Raw genomic sequence first — 9,748 nt, forward strand, 5'->3', positions numbered from 1 at the left:
TTTTCCATTTCTAAGTAGCTAAATAGAATATGCATGTTTTCTGAAGCCAGGTTTGTAATGGCAACTTATGTTGAATATACCTATAGTGGGTGTAATGTTGAAGCCAATCTTATAACACTTATGAAATGCTTGTCTTTTATATATTATTGCTGTAATCCCAATTTATTTATTCTTTTGTCCATTTAATTTCAACAAGAAAATATTCTTATTATAGAGATGATCCATTCAAAGGAACTGAAAAGCCATCAAAGAATAAATAAACGAAAAAAGCAACATACATGTGATATATGTCAGAAAAACCTTTCTTCATCATATAATTTGAAGTTACACCAAAGTTTGCATACAGGTGAGGGATTGTTTAAATGTGATGTATGTAAAAAATGCTTTACTACATCAAGCAGTTTGAATATTCATCAAAGAGTACATACAGGTGCGAAACCGTTTCAATGTGATGTATGTAACAAATGTTTTTCTCATTCAGGCTATTTGACTTCTCATCAAAGAGTGCATACAGGAGAAAAACCGTTTAAATGTGATACATGTAAGAAATGCTTTACTAAATCAAGCAGTTTGAATGTTCATCAAAGAGTTCATACGGGTGAGAAACCGTTTCAATGTGATGTATGTAAGAAATGCTTTCCTCAATCGAGCCAGTTGACTGTGCATCAAAGACTACATACAGGTGAAAAACCGTTTAAATGTGATACATGTAAGAAATGCTTTACTACATCAAGCGGTTTGAATGTGCATCAAAGAGTACATGCAGGTGAGAAACTGTATAAATGTAATATGTGCAATGGAACATTTTCTACATCAAGTCATTTGAAGACCCATCGAAGAGTACATACTGTTGAAAAACCATTTCAATGTAGTGTATGTGACAAATGTTTTTCCCGATCAAGCAGTTTGAATCATCATAAAATAGCACACACAGGTGAAAAACTGTTTAAATGTGATACATGTAAGAAATGCTTTACGGCATCAAGCAGTTTAAATGTGCATCAAAGAGTACATACAGGTGAGAAACCGTATAAATGTGATGTTTGCAACAGAATATTTTCTCGTAAGTCAAGCCTGAATCGTCACCTTAAAACCCACCCTAAAAAGAAATCTGACAATTCTTAGTTCACAATCATTTTTTTTTTTCACAAAGCATTTACCTAAGCTGAAGACAATCTGACATTAAACTAAAGAGTCCAAAACAAGGTGATTCTCGGGTCTTGATTGAACAGCTGAACTAGAATACGCTAATACGCCATTGAGAAAAATTAACTCTTTTTTTCTACCTTTTTGTTTGTAAGCGGTTCTTATGTCTAAATACGACTGTCCTAAAATTCATCAACTTTACGTCGTTTGTATTCAGGGAAATTGCGCTGGAAATTGGCAGTTTTCTTGCAAAAAATGGAATTTAAATGCTTTTTGATTTTGTAGAATGTTTCCAAATGTCCAAAAATTCGTAGAAACCGTCTGTATATTTCTATTCTGCTGATATTTGCTTCAGTTTTTTTTTTAGTTTAGAAATTTAGCTTTTATATAATTAGTGGAACAATACCATTTTGGAATAATGGTCTTTATTATTCGACTTCCGTTTTGGAAGTGGAATAATTTTTGAAATTAGCGTTTTGAAATAATTTTTGAAATTAGCGTTTTGAAATCAGCACCACCAAAGAGTACATATGTCATATGTCATTCATAAAAGATGTGTCATAATGAGGTGCATAAGGTCCATTACGTTTCTCTACATTACTATTTTATTAGATTCTGAAAGCTTTTTTTTCTCATTTCTCCTCCTTTTTTGTTTTTTCTCTTTTGTTTTAATGTCCTTAATTTTTTATGTGCTAATCTGTAGCTGGTTTTATTTGATTTCTTTTTTGATTTGCATGTATTTTTATGTGTTCTTTCTTCGTGTTTCTCCACATATTGTACATTTGTATAGTATGGGTCAAAAATAAATGATAATAAAGAGTGCATCAAAAATAGAAAGCACTTTACTGTGATACATACAAGAGAGACATTCTCTTTGAAGGCGAGTTTAAATTATCGCGTCAGAACCCTCTAAATAAAATCCTTGATGATTCTCAGTTTATTTTTTTTCAAAGTATTAATTTGTATTAAGAGATCTGAACTAGAAAAAAAGTGACCCGATGCAAATTGATTCTCAGGTTTTGAACGAACAGATTGCTTACATTAAGTCGCTATGCTAAAGTGAAAAAAAAAACTGTTTTTTAGAAACAGTTTTTATGGATATAACTGTCCTAAAATTTAATCATATAACGTAGTCTATGTTTTGAAAATACCCTTGAAAATTGCAGCTCTCTTACAAAATTAAAATTTTCATCTTATCATTGAATTTAAGCATTTTTTGATTTTATTGAATTTCTACAGTTTCCCGAAAATTCGTAACGTTTGAGAGACCCTCTGAATATTTCAGTCTCGTAGATATTTGATTCAATTCCTTGATTTAGAATACTGCTTTTTGCATTACTAGTAGAAATGTGAGCTCATAAAAGAAAATTAAAGTTTAGACCCAAGTCTCAACTGCAGAAGTTGTAGGCTATTCTTAATAAGAAAAATCTTAATAAGATATTTTAATAAATCTTAATAAATACTTAAAACATAATAAGAAGTACGTGCATACCGGGATCTATTGTAACTAGTTAATGACCGATTAAAATCCATGTATGCATAGAACAGACATGTAATTTAAATAAGTTCAAAGTGAAACCTTGTTGGGTGAAAAGTTAAAAATTAAACATATTTGTCCAATACGCGGTGGGGGGAGCCGGAAATTTTTTCTTCAAAAGAGACGAAAACTGCTAATCTTTTCCAACGAGTAAATGTGTATAATGCGTGGGACTATTTCTCCCAGGTCTATACTTACAAGGAAGACTGGCTGGGTGCTCAGCAAGCAACATAAGACGGGAGAGGCGGCATCTATATGAACTGTTTCAAAATGCGTTATATTGTAAAATAGTTATTAAAAATGAATACAATATGGAGATTGTCGCCATAACGGATGGACAAAAATAAAACGTTGGTTTCATTTACAGACCAATATTACTTCTTAAAACGCGATCAGATAAAAGGTAAAAAAAGAAGCACCGGATTATGAAGCACAAGAAATGGAAGGAAAATCCTAAATTCAAGTATACAAAATTTGAGGGGGGAAATTTATTTAGTAAATTTGTTTTACTTGTTTAAATAAACATTTTCGTCTCAGTAGCAACAAATGATGTCGTATCCAAGAGGGGGGATATGGGTGTAATTGTGAGTTTGAACCCCACCCCCTGAAATCTTTGCCCCAAGCGTAAGAGCGTAAAACAGTCATTTGAAGGATATTGGTTAATTTTAAAAGTTTTACCTAGTCCTAAAAGAACAATACTTTTTTTTCTAAAAAAAATTGTAATTAATAGAGTGCATACACACGTATATCACTCTCTGTTTCTAGAAAACCTTATCTTGATCTACGTAATCCTTTCTCAAAATGTTTGCTGACTGTGGGTCCAAAAATGTCTTTCCGTTTTCATCTTTTTACAAGGCATGTACTATTTGTTTTCTTCCCAACTGTCAATGATGTTTTCAGCAGAAGCATCATCAAGTTTAACCGAGCAGGTTTAGGGCTTCAAATCTGTTATGCTGTGCTATGCAGAAGTTTGCGAATGTCTCGGTGTTTCAACGTGTCGATGTCGTACTGTTTATGTATTGCTACGTTTTTTTTTCAATTTCTGAGCTTTCCGTTTGATTATTACCTCGACTACATACTCTGGGCTACTTCTCTAAATTTCTGATTTGCGGGAATGGTTGATTATTATTTATTTTTTTTTTTTGGCAGTTGGAAGATGCTAAAAGTAATTAATTTTTTTATTTTATTATTGTTTTTTTAATTTTCTATTGTGTTTTAAGTTTGTCGAGAAGTGGGAAAATGAAAAAAAAAGGATAAAAAAGCAGCTTAAGTGTTCTGCCAATCTAAAAAAAGGCAAGGGCTTGCTTGGTGCTAAAAAACAAAACTAACAGTATAAAGTGAACACTAACAAAGCCGGAGAATCACTCAAACAAACAGAAAGCCAAACCAGAAAAATGAAAGACTATTCACAAATCATATTTAGTAAGAATTTTCTCCCTAGTGCCTAAAGATCTTGTCCACTCACTTGATTGTGTGTGTTTTGTTTGGGTGTATACAAATTTGTAGGTGTGTCATGGACCTGCACAAAGTGACTTGAGAAAAGTTGTTTGCCCGATTCGACCATTGTGGGGGCTGGAGGGTTAGGAATTGTGAAGATTGAGGTATATTTATCTTACGAATTGATGATCGGATCTGAATGAAACTTTATATATAGAAAGATCTCGTGTCTTAAGTTCCCCATTTTCAATTCGGATCGGACGACTGTCACAGCAGCTGTTTAAAATTTGTTGTTTGCCCCTTAATTTAAACCCCCTTCCCACATCAAAATTTATGCTGCAAAGCCCATCTACGAACTCGACCTTACTCTTGACCCAAAAAATCCTTACACCAAGTTTCATCAAAATATCTGGTTTCCTTTGAGAGTGATAATGCGATGATTACCGCCTAGGTGCCTCGCGACATTTCTCATCATTCTCAGATCGTCTTTTAGGTTCGTCATTGGCCCCGTCATTTTATTGAAAGTCTGACGTGTTTGAAAGTCTTGAAAGTCTGATCTTTTGTCTTGGGTCTTTCATTACTGAGAAAGTAAAGTGAGCAACTTTGATCATTAAGGTTGTTACAAGTAAAAAGTGAAATGTTTTATTTTTATGTATGACAGAGACAATGAGAATTCTTGGCAAATCTTCGGATTCTTAAGCAATGCGTTCAGAGAGGTTTATTTTCAGAATAGGTAAGATTTACGTTTTTTAATATCTTTGTTTCCAGGTGCAGTGAAGTTGAGGTTTGTTTCGTATATGTATTTTGTTTCGTTTGTTTGTGTGTACACTGTTTTTTTTATTGAAAAAATAATATGAAATAGAACAATGTTATATTAAAACCGTTTATACTTGATCGTCGTTAATGCCATAGCCTATGAAAGTTACCTCTGGCTTATGGACAGGAAAATCGATAACTCTAGTACCGAGTCTGTTCCTAGGTTCCGACTTTCAAAAGTACCATTTGAACTCTTGGCTCTTGTTTACTCTCTAGAGTCACGGTTTTAGCAAGAAGCGGTCCAGCTGACATTGTTTTCGTTGAGGCACTATCCAGCTATTTAAGTTAATCTATTGATCTATTGAATTTGTTAATTCTGCTTTTAGATTTTATGGTTAGCGAAAGTGCCACTGCTGCACTGATTTAGATCCAAGGATACCCGACCTCAGTGCCAAGAAAACGGATTTAGTTTTACAATATAATACTTTCTGGGTGTTAATCAAGGGCTATCCATAATTTTTGTTCGGGGGGATTCTTTTCGGGTAGGGGGGACGAAAATTTTTAAAACGCATCTTTCAATTTTCAATGGTAATATTTTTCTTTTTATATGAAGTACTTCAATGTATTTAAACGAATGTATGCAATGTATTTGTCGATAAGAGAATCCTATTGTAAAGGTTGCGATCGCTTCAGTTATGTAGAAGATCTGAAGTCTCACAGAATTTCGATCTATACAAACAATATACTCCTTTTCATTCAACCGAAATTCTTTAGTAATAATATTAAGAGGGACTTCATTAAAATTACTATTCATCGCCAATTTTTAAGTATATTCAAATTTTATCCAAAATTTAAATTGCAAATTTAAACATAGGATGGTACTAATCTATGTACAATTATTGATTTGCACATTTTGAAAGCAACTAACCGGGTATTTAAGGAGACTGGTACCTCAAATTATATCTTGGTTAAGTCTGGGTATGATTTGGAAAACTGTCAGAAACTAAATAAAAATAAAGACCTTTCCAACTGAAAGCAAGGAAGAGATTGGGAACCTATTTAAACTGAATGTTCTTTGTATGAAGGGGGCTGTCTGCTGCTTAGCTCGCTAATCTTTACTGAGAAGTTAGGATTCTTTTTATAGTTCTTAAGAAAATATACAATTAAAAAAAAATTCAAAGCAATAAAAAACTTTTGTTTAATGAACGAAGTGTTGACAAGGTGGCATTTTTTCTTATACACAGAGTAATTTTAAGTTTTAAACTTGCTCCTTACTTAAATTGAAAAACTTTTTTTATTTGTTTAATTACATTTCTTGAAACTGTAAAGTTTTATGATTTCAATACTTCTGGTAGCGCAGAAAAAAAAAACTATAAATATTTCAAGGATCTCTATTTGGATTTTTATTGATAATCAAACAGTTAGTGGTAGAGAACTGTAAGTAAGGAGCGACCCGGCTCAATATTAACCGAAATTTTGATACTTACTTACTTACTTAAGTCCCGTCCATCTTCGCGGGACGTTTTGGGGCCACTTCTTTTGACAGGGCATGAATTAGGGCTCGGTACGTTGTTCTATCGTGTGCAGTTCAAGTCAACTCTACGATGCGCTTTCGGTCAAAGTTTTCAATCCACCTCTTGCTAGGTCTTCCTCGTGGTCGAGATCCGTCTATGGTTCCTTCGAGGGAGATTTTTGGTAGACGATCGTGGTCCATTCTCTTGACATGCCCGAGCCATCGCAGTTGTTGTCGTTTGATTTTATTTAGGATTGTGTCGGGGGACTTCAGTCGTCTTCGCACCTCCTCATTGGTCACATGTTCAGTGTAGGTGATTCTTGCGATGCGACAGAGACATTTCATCTCGAATGCAAGTAGGTTGCGCTCATTTTCGATTTTCAGGGTCCAGATCTCACACCCATATATAGCAATTGGCACAATCAGGCTGTTGAAAAGTTGAACTTTCAGCTGGTTCGACAGGTTTCGGCATTTCCAGATATTTGTGAGCCTTTTAAAACTGGAGCTAGCAAGAGCTAGGCGGCGTTTGATGTCGGAGGTATGACAATTATCCGATGTGAGGAGATTGCCCAGGTAGACAAATTGGTCGACCGTTTCAACTGGCTGGCCGTAAATCATTATGGAAGGAGTAGCTGCTTATTTTTGGCGTGATGTGACCATTACTTTCGTTTTTTTGGCGTTAATTTGCATGCCAAAAGGTTTTGTGGCTTCGTTGAGACAGTCTGCATGTCTTTGGAGATCAGCGGCCGTTGTAGAAAGCTGGTCGATGTCGTCAGCATAGGCGAGCTTGTTGACTAGGACTCCACTTATTTTGGCTCGATGTTCTTCTGGTACCAGTGACAGTATGGCGTGAAGAAACAGGCTGAACAGGTGAGGCGACAGAATACATCCTTGCAAAACTCTCGAGGATGTTGAGAATTCATCAGAGAGTCCATCAGTGGTGAGTATCCGGCTTCTGGATTGGCTGTATATATTCTCAATAATCGTGACGATTTGGTCGGGGATACCGTAATGTCTTAGGATGTGCCACAGACCTTTCCTCCAGATTAAATCGAAGGCTTGCCGAAAGTCAATAAAGAGATGATATAGGTCTCTGTTAAACTCGACAAAGCGTTCCATGAGCAGACGAACGGTGAAGATTTGGTCGATCGTCCAGGTCGGAAGCCAGCTTGGTATTCACCCAGAACGGAGGCTGTAATTGCTTGGATTCTTCGTAGAAGAATTTTGGTCAGTATTCTGGTTTGATGACTGTTCAAGCTCATCGTGCGGTAGTTCTCACACTCTCTTCTTGAGCCTTTTTTGTGGATTGGGACCACTGCTGCCTTACACCATAGCTGTGGGACGTGGCCCGTTGATCGTGCGGCTGACACAACTTTGTGGCACAATTCGACGAAGTCCTCTGAGTCAATGTTAATTAGTTCAGCAGTGATACCGTCCGGTCCTGGGGCCTTCCTTCGTTTCAGGGATCTTATCGCTGCCTCAGTTTCTGATTTTGAGAGTGGTGGTGGAGGTTCTCGATCATTAATGGGGAAGGAGTTTAGGATGCTGGGATCGGCAATGATCTTCGAATTTAATTTATCCTCAAAATATTCCTTCCATCGTTCGAGTTTCATTTTTGCGTCGTTGATGGGATTGTTTTGTTTGTCTAGGATTGCTGTGGAGATGGGGTCTTTCCTGCTAGACAGTTCACGAACTGTTTTGAAGAGTTTTTGACTGTTTTCGTTCCTAAACTGGGTTTCGCATTCCTTGCATTTCTCGGTAACATGGTTACGTAAGGCCTTTCGGACTTCCCGTTCGATTCTCCTTTTGAGATATTTATAGGTGTCTCGGCTGCATGGGTCAGCTTTGTTGTTGTAGAGACGCTTTTGGTTACATAGCTGGATTATTTCTTCAGTAATCCACGGTTTTTCGTCTTTCGTTTTCCTCCCGAGGACATCATTTGCTGTCTCCAAAACTGCAGAAGTTGCAAGCTCAGCCAGTTGATCAATCTCTTCGACGGTAGTGAGGGAAGTGAAGTTCTCTAGGATATCTCGGAATTTTGACGATAGGCTGGTGGTATAGGCTTTTTTTTGGGGGGGTCGCGAAGCAGCTCTGTCCGGAATCTAGGGATTCGTGTCGTCTTAGGGAGTCGTTTCAGTCTTAGCTTGAGTTTGGACATCAGGAGTGAGTGATCCGAATCAAAGTCTGCACCAGGAAGGGATACAGTATCCATTATTGAGGACTTCCAGCGTTTAGATATCAGCACATAGTCTATCATGTTTTCAGTTACTCCGTCGGGGGATCTCCAGGTGACCTTACGGCGGTGTCTGTGTTTAAAGGCGGTGTTAGTTATGTACAGGTCATTTTCTCTACATAAACTAATTAGCCCCTCACCTCTTCCGTTCAGTCGGCCATGGCCGTGCGATCCCATTACATCTCTCCGATCAATCTGATCGTTGCCCGTGATAGCGTTGAAGTCGCCCATGACGATGAGCATATCTTTTTTTGGTGTTTGGTCGGTGACACTTTGAAGTTAAAAGTAGAACTGTTCGCATTCTTCATCGCTTCGAGCAGAGTCAGGAGCATATACCTGGATGATGGTAAGGTTTGACACGGATCCCTTTAGTCTAATGGTTGCTATCCTTTCTGATACGGGCGTGAAGGAGATCAGCGCCTTTTTTGTAGTTGGTGAGAGGATGAATCCAACACCCTGTCTGTGAGTGCCATCGGTGCGTCCCGAGAGTAGGAGGGAGGTTCCAGAGATAGTTTCTTCACCGGTTCGGGGGAGGTGTGTCTCAGATAGCCCGACTAAGTCCCACTTGTATCGGTTTAGTTCTCTCAGTAGTAGATCCATTTTTCCTGGTTTGATACCAATGGATATATCAGAAGAATTGGCTTATTATGCTGATTCCAAATATATGAGTCTCATTAAGTTTAGTCTTAGCCATCAAAAGTTACGAGCCTGAGAAAATCGGTCTGATTTTTGAAAAAGGGGAAAAGACATCCTAGAAATCATAGAATTTTAATAAAAGAAAAACATGTATAAAAGAACTTTTCTGTACAGGTTTCAAGCTCATATCTGCAAAGATGTGGAATTTTGTAATTTTTGCCAGAAGAAAGATTACGGATGTGTGTTTACATGTTTTTCCCCCAGGTGATTGTATCGACTTGGTGGACTTTGAATGTTGGGAGATGGTTCATTCTAGTTCTAATTCCCTTTTTAAGAAACCAAAAAAATTGGAGGGCAACTAGACCCGCTCCCACGCCACTTTTTTCCAAAAATCATCCGATCAAAATTTTTAGATAGCCTTTTTTTCACCATAGTTGAAAGGCCCAATAACTATGTCTTTGTATATAAAATGAACCCTTAAAACCCCTGG

At 36.9% G+C, this 9,748-nt stretch overlaps 2 protein-coding genes across 3 annotated transcripts in view; one reads left to right on the forward strand and one right to left on the reverse strand.

Moving 5' to 3' along the window:
- LOC136027597 (zinc finger protein 239-like) overlaps window positions 1–4,997 on the forward strand; it is a 132,306-nt gene extending 127,309 nt beyond the window's left edge. Inside the window, exon 4 of one of the 2 annotated variants that reach the window (XM_065704999.1) lies at window positions 215–4,997. In XM_065704999.1, coding sequence (XP_065561071.1) covers window positions 215–1,125 — 911 coding nt within the window. In that variant the 3' untranslated portion in view covers window positions 1,126–4,997. The remainder of the gene's footprint in view (window positions 1–214) is intronic. The other variant, XM_065705000.1, reaches the window with a different exon arrangement.
- Window positions 4,998–8,901: 3,904 nt separating this feature from the next.
- On the reverse strand, window positions 8,902–9,222 carry LOC136027766 (craniofacial development protein 2-like). Its single transcript, XM_065705227.1, has one exon. It carries the CDS (start codon window positions 9,220–9,222, stop codon window positions 8,902–8,904), a length of 321 nt encoding a protein of 106 aa, XP_065561299.1.
- Window positions 9,223–9,748: the final 526 nt, after the last annotated feature.

Source organism: Artemia franciscana, chromosome 5, assembly GCF_032884065.1.
Source record: "Artemia franciscana chromosome 5, ASM3288406v1, whole genome shotgun sequence".
In the NCBI taxonomy this organism is placed as follows: Eukaryota; Metazoa; Arthropoda; class Branchiopoda; order Anostraca; family Artemiidae; genus Artemia; species Artemia franciscana.